At 39.8% G+C, this 26,809-nt stretch overlaps 1 protein-coding gene across 16 annotated transcripts in view; it reads right to left on the bottom strand.

Annotated features, from left to right (window-relative positions):
• The window catches only part of EHBP1 (EH domain binding protein 1), a 207,596-nt gene that overhangs the window by 26,416 nt on the left and 154,371 nt on the right, over positions 1-26,809 (bottom strand). For 3 of the 16 annotated variants that reach the window (XM_015622091.3, XM_015622080.3, XM_015622085.3), the window contains 6 exons: positions 26,565-26,712; positions 18,937-19,053; positions 16,003-16,130; positions 13,167-13,308; positions 12,910-13,016; positions 10,122-10,245 (listed from right to left, as the gene is read on the bottom strand). In XM_015622091.3, coding sequence (XP_015477577.1) covers positions 10,122-10,245; positions 12,910-13,016; positions 13,167-13,308; positions 16,003-16,130; positions 18,937-19,053; positions 26,565-26,712 — 766 coding nt within the window. The remainder of the gene's footprint in view (positions 1-10,121; positions 10,246-12,909; positions 13,017-13,166; positions 13,309-16,002; positions 16,131-18,936; positions 19,054-26,564; positions 26,713-26,809) is intronic. The other 13 variants (XM_015622086.3, XM_015622084.3, XM_015622093.3 and 10 more) reach the window with 10 other exon arrangements.

Here is a 26,809-nt window from a genome sequence, read left to right on the forward strand (position 1 = left end):
TAGCCTTCCTTATATCTGGGGAAAAAAAAAAAAAAGTAGTACCTGAGCAAATAAAAAAACCAACAAAACACTAAGCCCCAGAAGTAATCTTTCTTAAATTAAAACAAAACAAAAAAAGTAAAAAGAAACCACTTTGAAGATGGGTAGGGGAGAAATTGAAGATCCAACTCTAACAATTCTATTTGAAGTTTTAGTTGAATCCCTTAAAAAAAAAAAATTCTAGTGGCACCCTGGGATAGTTCAACAAAGGCCTGGTTTCTGGGAAAAAAAGCATTGTCCCTTTCAGAATGTTAATCTGGTATATCACTTGCTACTACACCCCAGCATGTACTTTTGCTCATATCAACAATTAAAAGAATACATTTATTAAATAGTCTTATCACTGGATGTTATAATTTGTAATTCATGCTAACTAGATAACCAAAGTAAATTTTATTTAAATTCTCATTTCTTTGTGAAACTTTGTAGATGGTGCATATCTCATGATTAACGGACAACGTCTAAAGCATCCCGTCCTCTAATCTTCCTAAAATCCCTTTTCATCCGATTGTTTAAGACTGCTTGAAAGGCTAACACCAAGTCTAAGACTACTGCACATTTGGGGGAGGGGAGCCTCTGTAGGTTAGCTAATTAAACTGTTTGTCTTCTGAAACATTTAACTGGCTTTAGAGATTATTCTAATTAAGAATGATGTTAGATGTATTTTTTAATGTAGCTATTAAAATTAATCATAATCCAGCAATCTCATGTGCTGAACTATGTAAATAGAGATGTGCTTGAAATCCTGCTGCAGTTTCTTTATTTGGGAGTTGATCATTACGGATTCTACAAAGCACACATCAGCATCAACCTAATTTTTAATTAAGAATGCCTTGTGAAAATCTAACTTTTACTCCAGATTTATGAAAGGTAAACAACTGACCTCGGCAGAGGCAGACTCCAGTGTTTCCCAAGCAGTGCAGCTACGAGGGGAGATACGAGCTCCCATTCATACTGTACATCTTTTTCTTTCTACTTCGCAGACCGTGTATTCAATTGAAGTGAGGGAAACCCATTAATTTTGGAAGGTCTGCAACTTGGCAATTGCAACTTCTCGTGCTTTTCTTTACTAGACATACAGCAGAGCTCTCACAAATATTGCTGGCAAGAAATTTTAAAAAACAGACCACATAAAAAAGTTGGCATTCAAACAGAAAGAACGGCTGGGGCTAGAAGCCAATATGTAAATTGGCTAGTTAAAAAAAAAATCTAGTATGATTTTCTCCTTAAATAATTAAGGAAACAAAACCAAAACAACAGAGAGAAACAAATGAATTATGACTGCAGTACACACAACAGGCAGCCTCTATCAGAACTCAGAAGGGTATTATACTCTAAACACTTTTTCTTCCCTTACTGCTGAAAGATTAATACTGGTTATCCCATTAAAGTTGGTAAAATGCCATTCTTGTGTCTTAAAGCTCTAGCATTGGAGGTCAAGAAGTGTATGCTGCTTCTTACAAGGCTAGTGTGGATGTAATCTTCCCAAAGTTACAATAATTAATGTTAAGCTTCTTTAGCAATACGTTTCTGAAAGAACTTGCCTGATAATATACTTAGAGCCTGGCTAGCTGTTTGTGTTTCTGAGCAAGAAATGTATTCTATGCTGCTCACGTACTTCAGCTTAAATCTTTAGTCAAACTAGGGTGATGATGAGCAGTTTGACTCCTAAGCAGAAATAATATTTAAATTCTCAAAGGTGAAACATTTTGGGTGTAGGGAAATCAGGGGGCACGGATCCTACTTCCAAATGTTTTTCACCACTAACCTGATGCAGAGATGTGTTCTGTACAGCCATACAGGTCTATTTTAGGATATCCATCCCCTAAGAAAGCTGCCTGTACAGGTGCAATATATAGTATTAGTATATTAGTATGCAATCTACATATTAGTAGGCAATCTACAGCAATTGCAAAAGAGCTGAGATTGGAGGTCTGGTCTCAGCCCATACTTTACTACTGAGTACAAAAGCTCACTGCCTGAAAGTGTCCCCACACGCTCCAGCTCAGAAGCTGTGGTTATGAACAAAAACAGGGAGTGTAAGATTACAGCTCCTTCTGCTCTAAAACTGAAATCATTTAATTCATTTCAAGTGAGCTACCTCCGCTTCTTCCATGTCAGCATTTGGCTCTTTCTGTATACATTAACAGCCTGGGTTATAGCAGTATTTCTGAGTCATCCCACAAATAAAGGAAGATGTATTTTTCTGAATGCAAGTGCTTTGCTGCAGCATGTTTGAATACCATCTTGCACTTCTGCTTGCTGGAAAACTTAATGGACAAACACATCTCACAGGATAAAAAAAATTAAAAGCCATTTCTTTGAGTACAGTTGGGAATGAGTGTCCCAGGGACACCAGAGCAGCAATGCAGTCACCAAATGGAACAGAGAATCTCATCCACATCTTTGTTTTCGCCTAGTGCAGAAAAGAATCCTGATGATACATACATGTTTATCTATTTGCTTCCATTTTCAGCCCTCTGAATGCATGCTTTATCTCTGGGCATAACAGCTTGTTCTGGTAGAAGTTCTTTTTGTCTTTCTATGCAGATTTTAATGCAACAGCATAGGTAGAAAATTCACTCTTGAATGAGTTCACAAGGGAAAATTATGCAAAGAGGTTACTAATCAGTCAATGACCTATCCTTTGAGGCAATACAGTAGACACAGGAATATCCAAAACAAGTCACCCTTATGCATTATAATCACAAGCAATAAGCACAGAGACTGATTCTGTTAACCTGACAGAGAGTTCATTCTTCATCATTCAAATAGGTGAGAGAAAGCAAAAAAAAAAAAAAAAGCATCCTGAAGCACAAAGCAACTTACACAGTTTACTGGCAACTTGACCCTGAGACGGTTCCAAAAACCAGTTTCACAGACACGAGCGTGCTTAACAATGGTGTCAGTCAGCCAGCCCTGAAGCTGTCCAAAGAACCAGCCAGATACTGCTGCTGCCCAAGAAAAAAATATATTCTAGACCTGGCTTCCAGATAATATAGCTGTAAGGCACAGGCTCACCACAGCTGTTGACTGCGATGAAGATGAGGGAGATAGAGGGAAACTCTGGTCCTGACACAACAGCCCTGGCTCTCAGCTACCTGATGGTCAGCCAGCACCTTTTGTCTCCCCTTTTTTTCTACATGTACTCCAATAGAAGGAAACTGTGCATTTTATGGCTCTGAAACTACACAGCCAGACAAGCAGAAAGCTGTGTTATTTCTTATTATCTGATGCTAGACAACTTGTATGGTTTAATTAAATATGTACTTGGAGACTGTAACATACCATTATATATGTGTCCTGGACTGCTATTAAAACAAAACACAGCATATATGTCCATACACTGCTGTGTGCAATACATAAATGCTATCACTTTAACACCTTTTGCACATGTCCATTTTATTTTATACATTTAGAAGGAAGAGAATTTCTCCTGGGACCCAAGTTTTAGTGCCCTGACACTGGCAAAAGCCAAAGAACAGTACAAAATATTACAACAAAAAGACTGAATACAAATTCATCCCAGGATGAGATTTAATATGAGAAGGGAAAACTTCATTCTGTTACAAGAGACTAAATCAGCTATTTTAACTCTCTTTTTGTGCCTGTACTTTTTCAGCTCAACCTTTTTCCTTTTCTATGAAATTCAAATGTTTCCCTCTTACAAACCTCAGTCCTTTATATCTTCAAAGCTGTGTAAAATGCTAACTAATTAATACATGTGACTTTCCTTTCACATGTGACAACAAAGCGTATGCTGCTTTTTTGATTGGTAAGAGTTAATTTGCAGTGACACAACATATGTGTTTACAGGTTTTCTAATGTTTGTTGTTTGGTTCACTGTGTAATTAGTCCTACTGACAAGGAAGCTCATGCACTGAAAAAGGAGGGGTGAAACAGTGGCTGGGAGATGGCAATCCTGCCCCATTTTGAGTACATGCAGTGTTGAAATCGGGTGCAAGCTGAAGAAAAATAAACAACACCCCAAACTCAGAAGATAAATGCGTAAAAGTCTCTCAAGCCACAGTAATTGCCACGAAAAAGGCAGAACTTGTCAAGATGCACCCCACAGGACTAGCTACGCTAAGAGGAACCACCAAGGTGTATTATACCACAGCAGTGGTGAGTCTCAGCAGATGTTAACTCCCATTTTTCAGATCTCATTAAGACCACATGCTCCTGGGCAGGGTCAGCACAGATAGACTGCAACATCCCAGTGGCTGGATTGTCATCATAGAGCAATTGCACAGATCCAAAATAACTTCAGCGTTGTCATTAGAGTTGCACTAGGTACAGCAGCAGCACGGAAATAGCAATCAAGGTGAATGATGGGCCAGTGGAGAATGCAAATGACTAAGAAAAAAAACCCTTTACTGTTTAAGATTCACCCTGAAAACAGTAACTATGAGATACTTGTCAATATATAGAGCTTATCTGCCTTTGCAAGATTTCACGATACCGCGTTTAGCTAACGTGGCTAATGAACGAAAACAAACTTGACGAAAATAAACCCACGAGGACAGTTTAAAACAATAGATTAAACCACCTGCATTATTTCCTCTGCAATTAAACTCCAGAATTAGTATAAAGTAGGAAAAATACCAAAATGGTGATAGTATCGCTTATCTGGTTCTCTAGTGAATCACGTTTGCAGCCACCCCCACCGCACGCCGCGCGTTAACTCTTCGCACTGTGGGTATGTACAACTCTGAAATATAAAATTAGTTGCTTTTGAAGGACACTGAGCTCCCTCTGGTGAAGGCATAACAAGTTTATTAAGTAAGCACCACCTCTGGAAGTATAATCCCCTCTGGCTTCTTCCATGGAGTTTATTGGTTCAGTTTTCCTAACCATGAGCATCATTAGGGCAATGCAGTAATTAAGAGTTGTTAGAAAGTGAATTCTCAAACTGCAGATTAGAAAATTAAACTATTTCCTGATTACATATTAATGGAGCACAACAATAGCAGTTGCCATAAGCTTGGAAGGCAACCAAGGGATAAATCTGTGTACTTAATTACCATAAACAATGGCTGCATAGAAATGAAGTTTTATGCACATTCCCTTCTGTAATATGTCTGATATCAGTACACACTTGACAATTCTTGTTCAATTATCTCTATTATTTAATGCGCTGTGAACGGCTCTGTGTAAATAAAATTAACCACCCCAATTACTTTGAATTCATCTAGGGACAACGTAATAAAAAATGTGAAGAATTCTGTATGCCTATTAATCTAAAACATTACAGAAGCTTTCACCAGATTTTCTTGTCTATATTTATTTTGTCTACATTTATTTTAGTGCACTGCTAATTCAATTACATTTACCATCAGTGGTCAATCAGCAACAGCAGAGGGGTTTTTTTTTATTTCATTAATCCTTGTACAGGACCACAAACATACTCATCCATTAGTAAGGTACAGAATCTCCCATGGAAAACACAAATATGCTTCTACTTGAATTTGGGAGCCTGAAGTTAATCAGAAAAACAATTAAAAACACTTCATACCCTGTGGCCAGATAACAAAATATCTGATAGTTACAATTTTTTTTTTCAAATATTTGTTTTTGCAATTAGTGAAGAAACAGTGACTGAAAAAGAGATAAATTTCAGATAAGAGATTTGTGGACCAGGATTCTTTGACTTTTTTTTTTAATTGTGCTATGTGATAATTCTGCATTTTAATTGGCACTTGGATATCAAGATAATGGACACCTTAAAATGCAATGACAGAAGAATTTGCAGTGGAGGAAGACACTGTCAGAGGCAGACACAAAACTATTTTACCCATAGCAGGTTAGGCACAACATGGGAAATACAATCCCAAAGAAAGCAAGATAATCCCACCTCTGTCATCATTTAGTTTCAAGCCATTATATCAGAGGAAGAAGAAAAATCAACGATATTAGATCATGATTTTTATACTCCATCATCCAACTCATTCCTCTTACTTGATCATCTGGGCTGCCTGTTCTCTAAAAACTTGCACCCAGCAAGTTTTTTGTGGTGTTGTGCTTCATAGGGCGGATGTTGCAAAATCCCTCCTATAAACCTTTACCGATATCCCGACAGCAACAGCTGTGCCATGAAGTTATTCCAGGGAGCTCAGGGCACTGAAGCACTGATTCCCCTCACAGCTTTGCAATGGAGCAGTAGCCACACTGCACTGGAACAAGGTGAGGTTACATTTTTATTATACGTGCAAAGACTAAGGACTGAGGTTACGCCACCGCTGACATAAATTACTGGATGTGTTACTACTCAGATTCAAATGGAAATCAGCAACCCAGGAATTTTAATAACTTTTATTTTGTCACACATCTTAGGAAAGTGTTTCTAGTCAAATCATGAGCAGCTGGCACCGGAAATGCAAAGCTTCAGCCAGTTCCAAACTCTGTGCCTAGCTGACGAACTTTGAAAGTATCAGCTCCCTTCTGGCCAACAGCCAGAAAATTGTCTTCCCCAGCCAAAAAAGCTTCCTAGCAGAGCAGGAAAATGGCAATGCATGTGCAGACAAGGACCTAGGCTGTCCTCCTACAGCCCCATTTTCATCAGATGCCTTTCCCTTATGGAGGGCAGCAGCTCCTAGGGCAGCGGTGGAATGGATACTCTGCAACCCAGGCTGCATCCTAGGGAATGGATTGGAGAGCAGTTGTATCAAGGACTCCTCTCCTCCTTGTTCATGCCAGAAAGGGAATGGGGCATTGAGAACCTCCAGGATCCGCTTTTCCCAGATACCCACAGCCACTGCACCCCTATCAAAGCCAGGGTGGCATTTTCAACCTTTTATTTGCAATCCTAAGTGCTAGAAACTTTCTCTAAAACCTAAGTGAAATATCTAACAAAGTCAAACAATGCCATTAACTGGAATCTAACCAAGAATATATATTATTTATACTTACAGTTGCTTCTCTTTTGGTGAAAACATATGATTTCTTCCACATTTATCAAAGCCTGCAGTGTCCAACGGTTAGTCACCATATCTTTCTGGTCTAGCCCATAGTAAGGAAATTCCCACCAAGACAGATGGAACATTAAAACTAATGTTTTGATACATGGGAAGAGGATACAAAAATCTTTTTTTGTGAAATGAATGTGTGATTTGAAATGAATGATACAGAACAATGTTCAAGCTGCTGCCTGAAAAAAATCCCTCCTGGCTAAGCAACAAAAAGGACTCCCGAACTCTTAAGGATGAAGAGCTGCCAGGTGGCAAAGAGTCTCCCCACTGGAAAAAAACACCCCCAGTTCTGTGCTGGAGAAGGATGAGAAGGAAAAGACAGTGCTTTCTTCCTAATTCTTAATAAACAACCAGGCCAAGCACAGTGGAGAAGGAAAAGATGTAGTCCCAAGCAGACACAACAGGGTTGAGCAGACCATGCTCTACCTTCCTCCTGAAGTTAACTTCAAGGCAAATGACTGTCATGATGGGAGTCTCTCAGTTGTTTAATTTATTTTGCATGGTCCTGGTGCAGATAGAAACAATGCTGAAAATCCCAATACCAAATGTGCTCCCACACTGATGGGGACTATGACCCTCCAAACAGTTGCTAGGATCATTCAGTGTAAGCCCTTCCTGACACAAATGTACAAGCATGGTACCCTCCTTCAACTGCTGAGAAATAAGGTCAGCAGAAACCTTTACTTGCCTGAGGTTCTCCAATATTACATCCCCAAGCACTACAAAATTAAGAAAGAGATGTGATTAAAGAAGAGTGTTAATTATTAAACCAATTCATTAGTGATTCTTGTCCTTCATGTTGAGTTTTCAGGATCTTTCTGCTACACATGCCCAAGTGTCTTCCTTTTTTCTAAAGCCTGCATTTTCAGAAACCCCAAATATCTGAGAGCTGGCAGAATTCTGTATTTGTCATCTTTCTGGTATGCACCAACACCTAAGAGAGTATTTGCAAAATCCCAAGATCATCATCAACAGCCCTTCAGGGCTTTGCTAGCTACCATGCTGTGGTTACTTTCTTCCTTCAGACTTGGCTTTACAGACCACTTGGTGGCCCCTGGCAAGCTGGCAGGCTATATGGTGTTGACTCATAATTTTTGTTTCCAGATTCCTCTTCTCAGTCAGACACTGAGGTGAAGCTGCCCAGATTCCAACAGAGGAAGTTGGGATAAAGACATGGGCACAAGCTCCTAACTTGTCTGCTTGAGGAATTACTTCCCATTGAGAGGTATGGGAGAAAACCAAGCGCCATCCTGACAAAGAGAGTCACTAATGAGATGAGATTCACCAGATCCTCTGAAGGCTTTCTGGTAAGATGTGAACCACAGAGAAGTTTGAGAAGCCCTGCTTTCAAGGCTATAACTATAGGTTAAAAAGTCCAGTTTTCACATGTTTTCTTCTAAATGGCATTTTTTAGCTAAGAACATAAATAAGATGTTCATCATTGACTTGTCAAATAAATTGCTTTAAATTAAATCCTGAATGCTCAGGAAATGTTAAAAGTAAATATTTTATTATGACTTCACCACTTGTCCTCTTCTCCCCATTACAAGAAGTGATGGATATTTACCAGTATTCCAGTCACAAACCTCTAAACTACACTTACTCTCCAGCTGCGTGCTAGACTCCTATTTTATGCATGATACCTATAAAAAAAATTAACCTCATCATGGGTCTGATAGGAAGAATTCAGCAACTTCTGTCATACTTCAAAATACAAGAAATTAGAATCAGTAAGAAATCTCTTTTAAAATGGACTAAATGACAGAAATAAAATAATAACATGGTTATTCGAGTTTTTAAAATCCCCAAGTGCTATGCTGATGACTCCATATGTATCTGTAGGTGGTATCTAGAGTACATATAAGACTTGTGAAATATTGTACTGGCTCTTTTGTGCAGAACATACATTTCACAAATATAAAAAAGAACACAAGAATGTGGAGGATAAGACACATTTTTTTTTTTAGATAAATAACTAAAGATCAAGATTGAATGCATTTGAAGAAGTATTTCAAAAGACCATAATACGTAAAAGTCCTACTAAACAAGCATCCACTCAGCATGGAAACAGTTTCTGAATTACATGTTTTTGTAAACATAGTTTAAGAAATCAAACAACCTGAGCACGTGAGAAAGTAAACACATTGAAAAAAACACCCTAATACTTGGATACGAGCGGCAGGCTCGTTTCAAAGTACTGAACTTTAACTAAAGTCAATTCATCTGTATTTCAAAACGTAACACCGCATTCAAGTTTACTTTAAAACCTATTATTTCAGTTAAAGACAGGCTTCAAGTTTATAACATCAGATATCCATATAACTTACAAAGACAACTTACCCACAAAGTAATCTGGATCAACTAACTTTTTTTCCCCTGGAACAGGAAGAACCTTTTTTGGACCTACAACACTATTTATTTTTGAAACACTAAAACACTTTTTGTTTCCAATTGCTACGGTTTAACCTCTCCACTTCTGATGACCACCAGCACTTAATACCCATCTAAAGTTCATCATTGAAGTCACAATCATTATGCTTTTAACAAAAAACTGCCCATATATTTTAATCCTTTCAATGGCACCTACAACACCAAGTATCACAGATTTTTAAAACCCACCCTCCTGAAAATAAACAAATAAAATAATTGTGGAGCATCAGTACTCAGATAGTATTCTTAAATTTCAGTGATCTAGTCAATGGAGCCTTCCTCCATGTACTATGCTGTTTCATGCAGTACATGGCTTTAGCTGGCCAAATTTTTTTTCCCACTGAATCAGTAGAACAGTGAAGATCTTACTTTTTTTTTTTTTCTTTTTTTTTTTTTTTTAAGCAGTGGCATATCAATGAGGCACAGATGTGTATTCCAACTCTGCATGGATGAGCACACTGTTCAATAGTGCTGGCTCACACGGTATCAGGGCAAGTTATCACTTCCCATGAAGGCACTCTTATCACCAGGGCCCAGAGAGGTGGCTGCAAATCGCAGCCTTTTTATTTTCAAGGCAGTTTTGCTGAACATTCAGGCTTCAAAGATTCACACTTCCAAAACTCTATAAGAGTTTGTGAACGCTCAATTTGCCAAAACTGTTTACAGTGTAATTGGGCACCGTACCTGTGTCCATGAGATAGCGAAGGCGCTTCTCCACCAGCGCGGCACGGGTGTCAATTTGCTTTTGCTCATTCTCTAGTGCTGCCAATTCTCCTACAACATACTGACTGGTGTCTTTGAACCCTTTCTGTTAAAGAGAACAAACAAGAAGAAAAAACATCACTTGTAAGTTGCATTTTTCCTTTCCACAAACACTTAGTAAGGCACTTACCTAAACAACCAAATATCATGCTCACTACCAAAAAGCTAACACATTTCATAAACTTTACAATTTTGCCAAATGTCCTTATTTGTTTATTAAAACACCCTGTTTTTTTCTTTAGGGAACATTTGATTCTGCAGTTTTTTACTAGCTGGCAGTTATTTTGAAATTCCTGTAATTTATTTCTAAGTGCATAAAAGCTGCTGTAACAAAGTGCCATGAAAAGAAAGGTAATACAAATAAAGCACTATTTAATGTGCCATTTCTACTCCATTCAGGTGTGATTCAGTTTTAAAATGTTAACTTTCTAGGCTAGAAACACTAGCACAAGAGTATCTAATGACAATTAAGAAGTGGGCTTTTAAGATTAAAACCAAACCCCAAACAAGATCCCTGGCTTGTTTAGCTCTTCTGAGCCAACTGAAGCACTGAGGGCCCCCAGCCTGGGCCATCCTGCCCCTCTGGGTTTCTCTGACTGAAGGAACTGGCCTGCCCACAGGGTGATCTGCAAAAACACCACTAATTAACTGCAACTCTTGTCCTAGAAAGTGGTGACAAGGCCCTGGGCAGGCACTCAGGTGCACAGGGACTAACCTGCCTCTGCACCAATCACACCTGGCCAGGTGGCAGCCCAGGGATGCCACGCTGATAAATCCTGCTGAACCTTACCAAGAAGTTAGAATGGGAACACTCTAACAAGACAAGTTTGCCTCTTGTACCCTGTAACTCTTCAGCACTGCCCTGCACATGATCACACAGCTCCAAGTGTTTCCAAAGCTATTTGGCTGTCTTGTAGGAGCTCAAGCAAAGGTGTTCAGTACCTCCAAGTTATTCTCATGTGGCTCAACAACTTTCACACAGTGTTGTGGCTGTACCCCATGCTGAAATGTCATTCCTGAAGCATGTTTTTGCATAAGTTAAGAAAAACATGCTACTCCTTCCAAGTAACCTTCCATGCACTTTTTTTCCTCCTACGCCTGCCCCAGAGCCCGGGTGAATGTTTTAAATAGGTAAAAAAAAAAACTCTGATGAAAATATTTCATGTTTCATCTACACCCTGTAAAGGATGAAACAAAAATCACTGTCCTTTGTGAACAGAAAAATACACAGGCTTTTTTTTTTGAGACTTATTTCCCTACTAGGAAACAACTAACTTGTTGCTGCATAAGGGACTCAGATACTTTCACTGAACATTTTCAACTGTTTTTCTGTAAATGCGTCGGAAATAATCAATTCAGCTTCATATTCAGGCAGGAAGCATAATAAACACATCAGCATATTATTTCAAATAAAGACATGTTCAAAGTGAAAGTTAACAGCATGGCTGAGCTCCCAGGACCTGTAACTAGCACTGAATTTTGAAATTTGGGTTATCCAAATTTATGGACAATAATTTGGTTCCTCTCTTCCTACACAATAGTCAACAGTAGTGTCCCTAATGGAAAACACTTTTTTTAAAACCTGTTGTATAGCCAGAAAAACAGCAACAACAAAACCAAAACTCCCTGAGAACAGACCCTGAAGAAAGAAAAAAAATCAGTCTGGGGAGTTGAAGTGATGTGCAATATATTGCCTTTCATCAAGTATAATTAATTGAAAATAGTGTGAAAACTTCCCTAATGTCAGCATGTATAATTGTTAACAATTGCTATTAGAAGATGAAAAGAAATGCTGTGTCAGGCTGTAATATCCCAAGAGTTCATGTGTATCATCTGCATATATAATGTGAACTCACTGTGCCAGACCTTTTCAGCTCTGCAAAAGTACAACTGGGCTAAAAATAACTCCAGCTCGTAAAAAGTTCGATGTTTTGGTGTAGATATGACAGCAGTACAAAATTGCTACTCAGCTCCAGATTGCCTCAGCAAAAATGACAAATGTGTTCAGATAAACTGTGGAGAGCAACAAACAACCACCCTCAAAGGCTGTGTTGCGCTTTCAGACAAAAAAAATTCAGGTTAAAACTTGGTTCTTCCTGCTTCTGTCCCGCAGCTGTCCATCAAAACCAGCTTTCTCCCTGCGGTCTATCAAATATTTCCCTCACAAATCAATTTTACACATGATCAGCCCATACCCCTACTGAGCTGAACCTCCCCGTTAATTAAGTGAAGAAATTACCATATATATTATATTAATGCAAACATCATTCAGCTAGTAATTCACGGCTGATCTGGATAATGGAAAGGTTGAACACCCATTAACCCAAGCCAACAAAATGGGTTGGCTGAGAAATTCTAGCAGGTCTCATGTGACTCTTCCCTCTAACTGCAGCTCTGCGGTATCTGCTATTGTAATAATTAAAATCCTCCCGGTAGATCAATACTGGAATCTCTTTATGGGAAGTGCCCTGATGGAAATGTCTCAAGGAAGCTGGGGCTGTGGAACTCTGAAAAATTCATTTTTTTTATCTGACAATTATCACCACACTGCAGACTAATTCAACAGTGCACCCCTCTCACTCTGCTTTGAATGCACTGGAGATTGACATCTAAAAAACCCTAACATCTCATTTTAACAAATAAAGGCACTATTTCCACATACAGTTTGGAATTATCAGCAATCATGAAACCAGACAAAAAATTAATATACATTAAGCACTTCATCTTCTGATGGCTTCCTCTGAGTCTCAGCTATCGCAGCCTTCTCCTCATTTCCTCTCTTTGTATCTTCCTGTATTGATCTCTGCCTTTTCATCTCTTGAAAAAAGGGAAAAGACATGTAAAATTATTATAAAGCTTGATATTTATGTATTGAAATGTGGACTTACATTATCGGGTTTTCATATATTTATTGTTAAATATTATTAAATCATAAGATGGGAAAACAGGTTTTGTATTTTCTCCTACCTGGTCTGCTCTCCACGTATTGACTGAAAGACTGGAGCTGAGTTTTCCTGACGGTCGAGTCCTTGCTGAACACAACAGGATTTCTAAACCGTTCTGCTGCTTTTTGTGATCGCTCAGCACGATGTTCCTCTGTTCCATTCTGCTGGGAAAAAAACCAGACACACAACAGTTTCTTTTGTTTACAAGCGGGAAGACATTAATTTGAAAGGTACGTTTTTGTGAGGGGACAGGACACAGCTTTTACAGAATGGATTTCACAACTCAGGCCGTGGTTTACATTGGATGAAAGTATCAGCTGCAGGGAAAAAAACAGAAAAGTGATTAACTTTTCCTTTTTTTCTTTTTCTTTTTTTTTTTTGTTTAATATGTGGTGGCAATGACTGGCTTTTTGCTCTGTGGGCACCCTCCTGCAGAACTCTCCACTTCTTTACCAAGCAGACCTCTTCATTGTGACCGGCATTTGCCAGCGATGCCGATTTTAAACAAAAAATCGCTCCTTTGCGCCTTTTCTGTGCCAAGCTCCACGTGTGCTGCTGCCAAGTCGCGGCGTCTCTGCCCCTGAACATGATCTGTATCGTTTTAAAGCGTGTTGCCTTCAGCCTCTCTCCCTGCCCGGTACAGAAATCTGTCGTTTTCTCTAGTCCTATAGACTTGTATGACAAGAAGAACTAGTTTCTAATTTTATGCCCATTGAGATAAACCACTAATGCTGGATGAAGTCTAAAAGGTAGGATTATAATGCTACCCCACTGAACTGCATTTCATCAGCTATAACTTTCCAAAGCCAGATTTGTAAGTAAGCCCTTTACAGCTAAGGAAACTACAATTATCTTTTCCAGGGCTTCCTATGTTAATACTGGTAACAAATTCAAATGATTCTATCAACACGAAATATCCCAGAAGACTGAACCACTGTGGTGTGTGGAAGCTGCAGATACCGAGGTGCTGTGTACCAAACAAATATTTCATTTTATACCTAATCTTTTATTATTTTTATTAAGTGTTTTGAAAGTAAATAGGGAAAGGCTAAGATGCATGACTAATAGCTAAGCCTGCTGAATGCTGAAACTGGTTATCAAAAGCTACCAAGACTTTGCCCTTCCTCTGCATTGAGACAATTGGTAATGAGGGAGTTCTCCAACGGCCTATTCTCTCGCCTCAAGGAGGCCGGGGATACACAATCCCCAAGGGAAGGTAACAGTTTATCCTTTTCCACAAACACAGAATGCCTCATTTAGAAACCTGTAAACTGCATTTTATTAAAAAACAAATCCACCTCAATGCCAAGAGCTCCATGAGAACAGATGGACACCATATATTCCTTATAACGCCGCCTTTCAACTCTTCCTTAGAAAAGACGCACGCAGAGATAAACTGTTAAGTTGCACCTTTTTGTGAGAGTACCTTAAAAAGAATCAACTTCTTCACAAATGCTTTTCATAAAGAGAAATACCATTTTTGTCAGCTTAGGTGATACCAAATTACTCTAAGAGACAGCCTGTGTGTCATTTCACAGAATTAAGGCTTAAACAAGTATTGCTTATACCTCTGGATGACTTTCCAGCTGCACTGATCAGGTGGTTATAAGATTTTGGTTAAATAAAAGGTGGTTTCCTGTTATTAGTATAATAACCATCTGACAGCCTAAACCAGAGTCTTTACCAAAATAAACAAACATGGCTAATTTTTTAGGCCTGGCAACATGCTAAAATATCAGTGTGATTAGCTAGTAAATCCCATTTTAAGAAACCTTTTTATGACTGGGGACTTCTGCCACTTTACAAATGTATTCCTCTAAGCCCACTAATTCAGTTAGCCTTTTCAATCCATTGTATTATTCTTGGGCCAGCTTCATTTTGCATTAAATCCACTGCAGAAAGCTAAATTGAACGCAAAAATCAGACTTGATCCAGGCTTCCTTTTGTTCAAAGATAGAGACCGAAAGTCCTCTGCTGCTGCCACACACTTTCATCACCAATTTATAGGAACCGACAGTGTAAGGGAAAAGCAATGAAAGTCATTGTTTTGGGACTTCAAAGCATCTCTGTATCTGGGGAAGGAAATCCTTTCAGTCAGCAGTGCTCTCCCCACAGACTGCAGGTGGGTGAAAAGTTATACCCAACTGGAAGTGCCCCAGAGCCATAGGGATATTAATGACATACAGGGACTATTTTAAAAAAAATAGAATAGCGAGAACACAAGGGGTCTAATTAAGAAAATGAAATGGAAAATTGATTGGTGGGCACTTTATGCTGAAGTGGTGAACATTAAGAATAGGCAAAGTGCCCATATACACCACGTACTCGTGTCTGTTTTTCTCAGAAGCACTCATTGAGCACCCAAAGTATGTAAGCCCTTTAAGTGTACCGCAGCTTAATTTTAATATAGGAAAAACAGAGGACCAGGACTGGGAGGGAACCAAATCTCTGAGAGTCCAGCCCCACTCCCATTCAAGTCAGGTAGTCTGGCTGCTGATTGCACCAGCAGCAGGATGGAGCCCGTGCTACATTTCTGATATCAGTAACAACCTGAGCAGGCAGAATTGAGAGAGCTTCTTATATCTGTTACTGTTCTGCCAATGACAAGTATCAAGATGAAAAAAAAAAAATATTAAAAAGGAAAAATAAAAAAAAGAAAAAAAAAATAAAGAGAATGTGTTGATCAATCAACAGGAAAAAACCCAGTGCATTGCAAACCATGTAACTGCACTGCCATGAAGATTTTCTGTGTTTCTGACTTGGAAAGATTTGGTAAGAAATTATTTTCCTCCTCACAAAATACAAACCCTCAATCATAACACACAGGTACCAAAACAAAAGTATTAAGCAAAACTTACCTTAATGTCTTGCTCTGAGCTATCTGTTACAGTTTTCTGAGCAGCACTGGAGAGTGAATTTGCCACCTGTGGCTGAGCTTCTAGGAGCTTCTTCAGCTTCAAATCCACCAACTTACTGTTTTGTTCTGCTAAATATGCAAATACCACATACAACAGAGTGAGATGCATTTCAATGCAGACTTGCTACAACAATGTAGCAATTTAAAAGGTAGATTTAATTCACTTTGCTATCATTCTGAACTTAAAAAAAATAAAATTAGTTGTTTTTGTGATTGGTGCAGGTTTGTGTAACATACATAGATTTTTTTTTTCTTGGAAAACATACATGACACTCAGCTGAACAAGTAAACATGCTTGCAGACAGCAGATGAAAAATACAGAAAGTAGATAACATTTAAAGTAACTCCCAACAGATACATACCTACATTTTGGTATAAAAACACAGTTAAAAAGCCATTTATTTAAAGATGACAATTTATCATATAATTTACATACCGATAACCCCTTAAGTTTATGAACGAGTAATTCATCCTAAGGCTTCTTGGCACAGCTTCTCATAAAATTTCAGTATCAAAAAAGACTACTTTCTAGTAATACTTTACTATGATTCATAGAGTATGTTGAAACTGGAAGTCATAAAATGCTTCAGAATTCCACCAAAGGGACAGACTCGAAGTCTGCTGAAGCCCCCAAATTTTAAAATAAATTTTAGCAATTTGGATCAGAGCCCAAACAAATAGCAGTTGAGAATTTGCCTCCCACTAATCCACTAATGCTCATTCTGTATGTGAATATTGACTGTATTAATTTGTGACACACCTACACATGTAGTTACCTATGCTCACACGTAAGGAGGAGGAAGGTGTTAATAACAAGCTGCAGCACAGGACTGTGGAGCTGTCCCTGGGCAGGGAAGCAGAGGAACACTGGCACAGGAGCCCCCAGACACACGCTCTGCATGCAGCCCTACGTGAGGAATCACCCCTGCACTGGAGCCAGGGGAGCATCACCTGCACATGGGATGCACTTACACCTTGGGTCACAGGCAGTGGAAAAAATAGTTCCTGTGGTTTCCCACGTGCACAACCTGAGTTTTTCACTGCAGGCTGGTGACTTCCAGCTGGTGTGGAAAGTGGAGTCATGACTGTTTAGCCACACAGCTCCTTCCAAGGTTTGGAGAGCTCCAATGCATATTAGCTGAAACATTTTTGGCATGCGGGCAGTCGAACGCTGCCTGTCTCCAGCAGCCATGGGCTGGGCTGGATTATGAAGAAGGATAGTTTCCCTTTCCTCTGGCACACCCAGTCAGGGTGTCCTTAATTGAGGCTCACATGTAAGTACATGCACATTCTGGTGGGTTTATGCATAAACTCCATGTAATAACTATGAAATAAGAGGTTCACAACACGTAGAAGTACTGACAAATACAGACAGAAGCGATACTTCAAACCAAGAAAGAGTAAAAATAAAGTTTTCTTGAGAGAGATGAGAGGGGCTAAGGTTCAGCAGGGGACTAATTAAGATGGTCCATAATGATCCCAAATGTGAAATGTCCCTTAATAGTTGTATTTTTGTGTGTTCCCAGGACATTCATCCTTTATTAGAACTTGGTATGATTGGAGGATTTAAACCAAAATCCACGTAGTCTGATTTCTACCACAGCACTAGACTGTATTCTGTATTACTGCCCATCTTCTTTCTTACTTGTCTGTACCTCTGGCTACTGTGCAGACTGAACTGCAAAATAATGTCCCAGGTTTCTTTCAGAATGTCTCCCCATGGTGGACATGGAGCACTGGGCAGTGGGTTTGTATCCTTTAAAAGGTACCTGCACCCCACAGAAACAAATGTTGGTAGGTCACTGGGGCAGCAATGGGACAAGAATATGCACTTATTCAGTTTCTATTCCTCCTAAAATTAACCAGTTTTTATTGGAAAATCATTTGACAGGATTCTGATTTAAGCAAGCTCAATTCAAGTGCTGGAAACACTAAATATATTTTCTTATGTGTCTGGAAATCCTCAAATAGAAAAAAAATAAAGGACATGACTCGAATCTTTGGCATGCAAGCAAGACTAGAACATGCCATATACACATCACTGTTGGTTTAATTTACAAACAAAAAAACACTAAATAAGGTTCTGATTTAACTTATTATGGACTACACATTTGGGTCTAGCTGGCATGGGCAGAATCAAGCCAGAGGATGCTGAAGATATTTTCTCTTGCACTGCCTGTTTCAAGACACAGTCCTGTGCTGGCCAAGTTACTCCAGGCCTGAGCTAACTGTAAGATTCCAATGTATTTAGCACCACATTTATCACCTAAACTCCAGCTGGGCTTAAAGATTTTTGAAAGGGGGGAGAATAACACTCCTGTGGACTTTACATGTTTATAAAACCTCTTATTTGAACACTGTTAAGTAAATAAGACTGCTTCTGCTCATATTTATACATGCATGCCCCCACTGGGGCAACAATGTGTAAACACAAGAACTGGCCCTCGGGAAGGAACCAGAGAGATACCAAGTCTGTATGAACACAGAAAACCACATTTGCTCCTCTTCCCTGAGCAGATGGGCCAAGATGGCAGTGCAGAGTGGCACTCACCCACACCATTGCTCATCCCTCTGCCTACCTGGCACAACCCAGGCAGGGTGCTTTCAGGTGGCTCTGCTTTACCAATGTGACCTAGGTGCACTTCCCCATCAGAAGAGTAGGAGACATTTAAATCTGACATTGTTGGAAATAATGATTTTGTTAATTTTAAATTTCAACTAAACATGAATGGAGGATATTAAACATTAGGGTTTAAAAGACCTGAAAAGGCACACAGGAATAAAGCTGACAGAGGGACAAGTAGCACATCAGTATTTATATGATGATGGAGTGTTAGTCATGCAAAATACACAAAATAGCCATTATTTAAATTACCCGTTGAATCAAGGTCATTTTCTAGGTTAGTAAGTTCATCTCCACCTCCAGTAACAGAGCATTCAGGAGCCTCCTCATTAGTATCTATCTCAATATTATCATCATCCTCATCCTCATCTGTAGGAACACACAGCATTAAGGTTAGTATTTTCATATGTACATGCAACACATCACTGAAAAAAATGAATGCTTCAGAGAATAAGCTGAGTTACGATAAAAATGAAAATAATTAAATAAGTCTGGAAGAAGACTCCAGTCTGTCCACTTCTGGATTTATCTTTAAACTGAGGCAATTCATTAAACATATGGGGGTCTCTGCTGGAAACTCCTGCTCCAATAAAGGCAGTCTGGCCTCAGCAGCATCTGTTCTCTGCACTGAACCTCTGGGTAACTTGAATCAAAATGGTTTCCCCCGGGTTCCCAGTTTTCCATATTGCAGAATGGATGCCAAGGCTGCCATGTGGCAGGTTCAGATGTCTCTGGGCAGCAGAAGGACCTTGAGCTCCTGTCTCCTGAGAAAGGCTCCAGGTACTGAGTTCCCAGCTTGTTGAGACTTGCTACTCCTCACCTTGTACAGTGCATCCCAGAGCAGTGATCACTGTACTTGCCAGTGTTCTTCTGGTACCAGGAGGAATGCTACCCCCTGGAACATCATGCTCAATAAGCAGCTATGTCAGGTGCAGTGAGAGTACAGCAATGAACTGCTGCTTTCCCAAAAACACAGGATGGGGCAAGCTGGAATGGACCCCCGTGGGTCATCTGGTCCAGCCTCCCTGCTCAGGCAGGGCCATCCCAGAGCACGTGGCACAGGATGGTGTCCAGATGGTTCTTGAATATTCCCAGTGAGGGAGACTCCACAACCACTCAGGGCAATCTGTCCCAGTGCTCAGGCATTGCACAGGAAAGTTCTTCCTCATCATTCCTTAGCCTCAGTTCCTGCCCGTTGCCTCTTGTCCCTTTGCCCGGCACCGCCGAGCAGAGCCTGGTCCATCCTGGGAGCCCTCCCTGCAGACACTGACAGACATTGATGAGGTTCCCTCTCAGTGTCTCTGCTCCAGGCTGAACAGGCCCAGCTCCCTCAGCCTCTCCTCAGAACTGAGGTGCTCCAGTCCCTTCATCCTCTTTGTCACCCTCTGCTGGACCCTCTCCAGGAGCTCCGTGTCTCTCTTGCCCTGAGGATGCCAGAGCTGGACACAGCACTCCAGACTGGCCTCACCAGGGCTCAGCAGAGGGGCAGGATCATCTCCCTGACCTGCTGCCAATGCAGTTCCCAATGCAGCCCAGGATCCCCTTGGCTTTCTTGTCCCCCAGGGCACTGCTGGCCCATGGACAGCTCGGTGTCCACCAGCACCCCCAGGTCCTTCTCTGCAGAGCTGCTGCCCAGCAGGTCACCCCCAGCCTGTGCTGGTGCCTGGGCTTGTTCCTCCCCACGTGCAGGACCCTGCACTTGCCCTGGCTGAATTTCAGGAGGTTCTTCCCTGCCCATCTCAGCCTGTCCAGGTCCCTCTGAAGGGCTCTCAGCACCCTGGGGTATCGGCCACTGCTCCCAGCTTTGTGCACCAGTGAACCTGCTGAGCAGGCATCTGCCCCTTCATCCAAGCCATTGATGAATAAGTTAAAAGTGCTTTACTGCACAACTTTTCATCAGCTTTGTTTGTAAGCTAAACATATTTTAAATAAAATAATAATTGTAATTATATTTTATGGGATCTTTCTACCAAGTTTCTCAGAGCAGCTTATGAATATCACTCGTAAATGAGCCCCATAATGTTTTATGAAGTAGGTGATTATTATAATTACAATTATGATGATGATGATGTACCTAAATTATGGCACAGAAAGAGTAAGTAACCTGAAGAAGATCAAATAGCAAGTTCTGAATTGTAAAGCGGAACCCAGAAAAAATCCTGACTCACATTTTCAATACAAATATATAATGAAATTCAAGTCCATAAAAGCTAGATTAATACTTTCGAAGTAAGTAGATGCATTGTATTTACTCACTTTTAAATCTCATATCAAATGCTATCTACACTTGTTCAGACTTACACTAACATTTTTTTTCCTATGTACGTGTGCACGTGTGTAAGAATGATAAAAAAGAGTCAGCTAAAGTCTGTCTGAAGAAACAAGACAGAGTAACTAAATGAGCTTTAAAATATCTAAGACAGGAAAAAAATACAAGTTATAAATACAGGACATGGGTACATTCAAACATCATATAAACATAAAGGATCCTAAATAGAGTACCATGATAAATTCTGAATCACAGAGGTTTGGACCAGGATTGGTGCTGATCACTCATGTCTTGGAAACACACTCAACTTCATTCCTAGCCCTGAAGCTTACACTTTAGGCCCACACTGCTGTAATGAAGGTCATACAACTGTATCTTTATCCTTTTGTCTCTACAGTACCTATAATTCCCATTTTAGAAGCCTGTTGATTTTTTTAATGTCTAATACTTTTTTCTAACCATCTTCTCTCTCAATTCCCCTGTAACTAACCAACATCTTCCACAGACCTCTGCTGACATAGGGTAAGGCTCTTGCTGCAACAGACAGAAGAAAGGAAGTTCCCACTTCAGTGTCTTATCCAAGATCAGTTGTGTGTGTGACAGAGCAGCACCCCTGTGCTTCTGCTGAGCACCATGCCTTCCCTGGGCTCCCCTCCATGTGTTCCCCTTGGTCTCTAGAAGACTCAGCTTTCTTTCAAGCTGTCCCATACTGAGCCAGAGTGATGGAGAAGAACATGTCTTGCCAGTCAATCCAAGATCTGTGACCAGACCTGGAACTGATTGTGCTTCAGGTGTGGAAGTGGGTGGGTAGAAACACTCCCAGCTCTCTGAGACACCCCTTCTGTTTCCACTTAAACTCACACAGGCAATCCTGAGATCTGGACTCCCCGTGGTTTCAGAAGTGCAGAGGAAAGTGAACAAAGCAGAACTGCACAGAATGATCTTCATTCTGTGCAGTAGATAAAAGGACAAAAAGTAAAGGGATAAAAAGCAGACTGAAGAGAAAACAGAGAATGGTAAAGCAACAACAGCAGCAAATCTGATGGTTTTGAATTTCCTCCAAAGCTGCTCTACTGTTTCTGATGAGGAGCTTCACTTTGCACACAATTATAAATCCTTCATGATGGTGTTGGAGAAATCCAGTGGCACTCAGGCCATGCTACTCTCAAATACATCCTGGAGTTCACTGAGGGGGCACTGAAAGCATGACTGGGCTACATTTAGAAGAGGTAGAAGGGAAGAAAGAGAGACACCTTCACAGCAGAGGGAAACCAAATCCAACTGGAGCCTAGAAGCAGGCGATGACTTTTGGAATCACCCAAAGGAGTCAGCTCACAAGGTCAGCTCACAGCTACTAGTCATCCCACCGGATGCTAGACATGTCAAAACAATCTAAACAAGATGACAGGGTTTAAGACTCCTGCACACTAAGGGAATGCTTATATTAGATAATTTGATTTTCTTTAATTTAATATAGCGAGATGAGATCAGAGGCACTGCCTTTGACACCACCATTTTAGGAAACAAAAGAGATGGCAACGTGGAAGACACCAGTTTCTAGTATCAGATAATGACCTGATCTAGTATTTAATTTAAAGTTGGCAGATTTTGACTGAATATGATTATCAAGACATTTACACTTTATTTTTAAAAAAAAATCAATTAAAAGCAGTAATTTGAAGTCATTTCAGCATTTTTCGAGTATCTTTAAAAATCTAGATCTCTTGATTTAAATTACTCTAGGGTTTTTTTCCAGTCCAATGTTCTTCCAGTGTATTAAAAGGGAAATGTGTTTAGGGAGCATGTTACAACAAGATTTTGCAATTATAAATGATAAAAGGAACAACATGACGAAGAGATAACAGATATCTTTTATGAAAAGAACAAATTGCTAGTGCAAAAAACTTAAAGCACTTGGTCTAGAACCAGGGCAGACTTTAGAAAATGACTGAAGGACTGAAGAACTGCTTCCTTGAAAAGTATTTAAATTTGAATCCTAGAAAGACAGTAAAGCTTTACTATGTCATGAATCAACGAACAAAACAAAAGATAAAGGACTGAGTCAACAATTTAACAGCACTGACTATCTCCTGCACAGCATGGATTGCAGTCTGGACTGGAGAGAGAGAAATAAGTATCCTTTGGAACCATGTGGAAATGCCAGAATAATGGTGGAAAGGGACCCAGAGGCATTTTATAGCTCTTACATCTTACTACTCTGATCAAGGTCAGGCCTAATTTGTGGTTAAACTGATATTCTCTTGATTTGGTTTAAGCTGGTCCACATGTGAAGGATTTGCAGCTGACTGCATCAATTTCTAGATTAAATGAAAAAGGAATAATTTTTATAATGAAGCAGAAGCATTGATGGGGGCTGGATCGCGTTACTGGGAGAAGCTGCACAAAAAGTACTTGCTCTTCAGGGAAGGTATCTCCAGCCTTCAGCATTTTCTCTGGGAAGTCCTGCAGGCTTGTGGATGTTGAGATATTTATTTACTTTCAGGTACAGAGTTTGCTTTAAGGCTACAGGATGTGACAGGAGCCTGTGCACAGCAATAAAGGCAGCAAAGGCGGGGAATGGAAGAAAAGCAGAGTTGAAATACTGGTTCCATGTACAAGAAATCTGATGTCAGGACAAGAAATTACAGCAGTAACTGTCGACAGATAGAAATACTGTCTACTAAAAATATTAAGGACCTAACACTTGTTCCATGAGCTGGAGACTAAGCATGATGAGTAAGGCTGTGCCACCATGCACATTCCCTGAAGATCATTGCCTCAGAAGTGAAATCTTGAACATGCCCTGTCCTCACCACCCCTGGGTCCAAGCCACTTCCTCACACCAACGCCAGCTCAAACAAAGGATGGAGATGTGCCAGAGAGTAAAGAAAACACACCACCCAAATCTGAGAAGAGCAGACGGGTGTTCCACTGCTCAGGGACAATTCCTAGATAATATGTCAATTCCTTTGTCCCACTGCTGCTAGGAAAAGGGGGAAATTTGGATCTCTATCTCGATACTGTCCCTGGATCCATCTCAAGGCATCCGCTTATCAGCCTGAAGCTAGTAGGACATCTAATAAATTTGAAGCTGCCATCCCAAACCCTCTGGCAGTTGGCAGGAAAAAGTGTTTTCTGTCTCACATGCCAAATAACCTATGAAAAAGACTGGATTTCATAGCTGGGGATGCTGCTTATCCAGAAAAGTTTCAACTTGCCGTAGTCATTTGAGTTTCTCAGACCTTGGTTAAATAAAGCCTTTTAACAAAGAATATTGCACCAGTGCCAAAGCATGAAATTCTTAATGAGCATATAGAAACAATGAAAGAGATCATGCTTTTACCTACAGTTGCAAGGAAGAAGTTACTCTTTAAAGACTCCAGAATCCCAGAGCTGAAAAGTCACTTTTTTTCTGAAATAATTGAATCGAGAGTAAAATTGTTTAGTACATTCCCTTTTTGTAAATCAAAAAGTAATTGCAATCAATGCAGAAGAAGAGATTAATGATGTATAATGGACAAGAGAGCTTGGAAGACACAAGATAATAAACTTGTCTTGGGTATTGTGTAGGGAATACAGGACTCTACACAATAAAAATGTGAATGCAGTTAGGGGAAACATTCAAAGTCCAGTAGTAATAAGGAGACTGTCTATTAAATCCTCATTTTTGGTGGAAATTGAAAAACTAAAAAGACTAAATCCAGAAGTAATTTCAATTAATTTGGTCTGTTAAGTGTTGGCGCCGTTTCACAGAACTACCACATTTTAGAAGAATTAATTTCTTTAGGGGAGATTTGGTGTAGCACCTGAAAATACCAGTGGTGTGGTAGAATTATGTGGCAGATGAGCCATAAGGAAGGATTTTTCAGGAGGAGGAAGCAGAAGAAAATGCTATAAAATGCACACTGACATGAAAAGAGGGATAAAGCAAGACAGGGAATGAAAACTTTAGGTCCAAGAGAAGTTCAAATAGATTGGCCAAACTACTGTATGAATGAAGAAAAATCTAAGTAGGAAGTACAAATCAAAGCAAAAGTAGAAAGCTATGAAATTGTTGCACTGGATAAAACCCAATAGGTAGAGTGGTGATAATTTTATAAATGAGTTGTCATCAGTTCTGATAGCATCTGCTCTTCTAGTAACACTAAATTCTCTGGGTGCATATGCAATCTCCCTCTACAAATACAGATTTATTTTAATATATAAGCACAGCTACCTCTCAGTCTGTTTACAAATTGCATGAAGGTCAGGAAGAGCAATGGCAAAATACAGATGAAAATATGAACAGGACAACCACATGCCAGAAAGCAGCACTGGGATGTTCAGCAAGTCTACAACTGAGTCACTGGAACAAAACAGGGTCACTGCTATCCAACTGAGCACCCAGGGCAGAACCAGACAAAGACCTTACTCTCAGAGAAGGAAAAGCCATGTACAGGCATGATGAAACAGTGAGGAGGAAGTAATGAAATAATGTAGGCTGGGGAGTCATGAACTCTGAAGAGGGATGAGGAACACCATGGCCTATAGAATACCCAAGTCCTGTGTCATTTGGCTCAGCCTGTCTTACTGCCATCAAGGATATAATTTCTCTATTTGTCACAAAAGAGAGTTATGTTGGCAAACTTGGTTTATGGGGCAAAGAGTGTAAAACTGAAGACCAGACTCAAAGGGAGATGCACAACTCACTGCTTTCTCTTTGGTGTTAAACAGAACAGAACTGTAGGGCTTAGGGTGCGGTAAGACTGTATTTAAATATTTATGCATACAAAATATGTGTAGTGGAGAAGAAATAAATATTTTTGTTGAATCTACATGCATTGTCAGTATCAAGCTGAATTTTCCTTACACACTGGTTTATGATTACGAGTTAGTTTGAGAAACACTATTTGCCTTAGAATGTGTAGAAGACATTAAGAGAGGAAGAAGCCTGCACTGAAATGTGTGCTCAGCACCCATTTGAGTTTGAGTGACACTACATTACTCCAGCTCATAGCACTGGCAGGTATATGAATTTTAATGGTATTTCAAAGTCAGTTTAATAATATTATAGCAAAATTACAACCCAAAACCTGTAAAAGCAAGCAAAAGACTTCTGTTCAAAATCAAAAGGTTGCTACCCCCACTTCTCACTGGCCACCTTTAAAAGTCTCTTCTTTTGAACACATTTAATAAAAAAAATAACATGCATTTATTACTTATATATAACATTTAACAATATGTAATAAAAAATATTTCTTAAATATTTCAAATGTTGTTTTCCCCCCAAATTACGCCCATGTTCCTATATAAGCATATATATTGAAGAACACTAACAACCATGAAATTCTAAAAAACTGTGGCTAATGAGAAATCTGTAAATAATGGGCCAACATGAGCTACTCATTCACAGAACATATATTCCTTTCATACATTCCCATGTATGCTTTTCTTTCAACTGTTGGAAATTAAGTGACACAACGTAGATTTAGGAAACACATCTATGGCCAGGTCTTTTGATACGTTCACCTGATGAACAACAACGTTTTGAAGTGTGAATAAAAGTGATACCCAAAAAGGTCTCTGGTTTCTAGGTTGCCATAGGAATAAGATACAATGTTCCTCAGCTCACCTCCAGATGCCTTTGACCTTTCTTTCAACTTTTCTGCAGCCATTTCAGTGTAGCTGGGAAGTTCTGACATCTTCACTCCAGATCGAGCTTCTGCTATTAGCTGACGAGCTCTCTCTCTCAGCTGCCGACGCCGCTCTTCATCTTGCTGCTAAGATATATTGAACAGTTGCCAACTCAGTAATTGACAGAAATGCAATTTCATTCTCAATCTGATCATCATGATAGGAACTGGTTTACAGCATGGT

Source organism: Parus major, chromosome 3 (genome assembly GCF_001522545.3).
Source record: "Parus major isolate Abel chromosome 3, Parus_major1.1, whole genome shotgun sequence".
Classification (NCBI taxonomy): Eukaryota; Metazoa; Chordata; class Aves; order Passeriformes; family Paridae; genus Parus; species Parus major.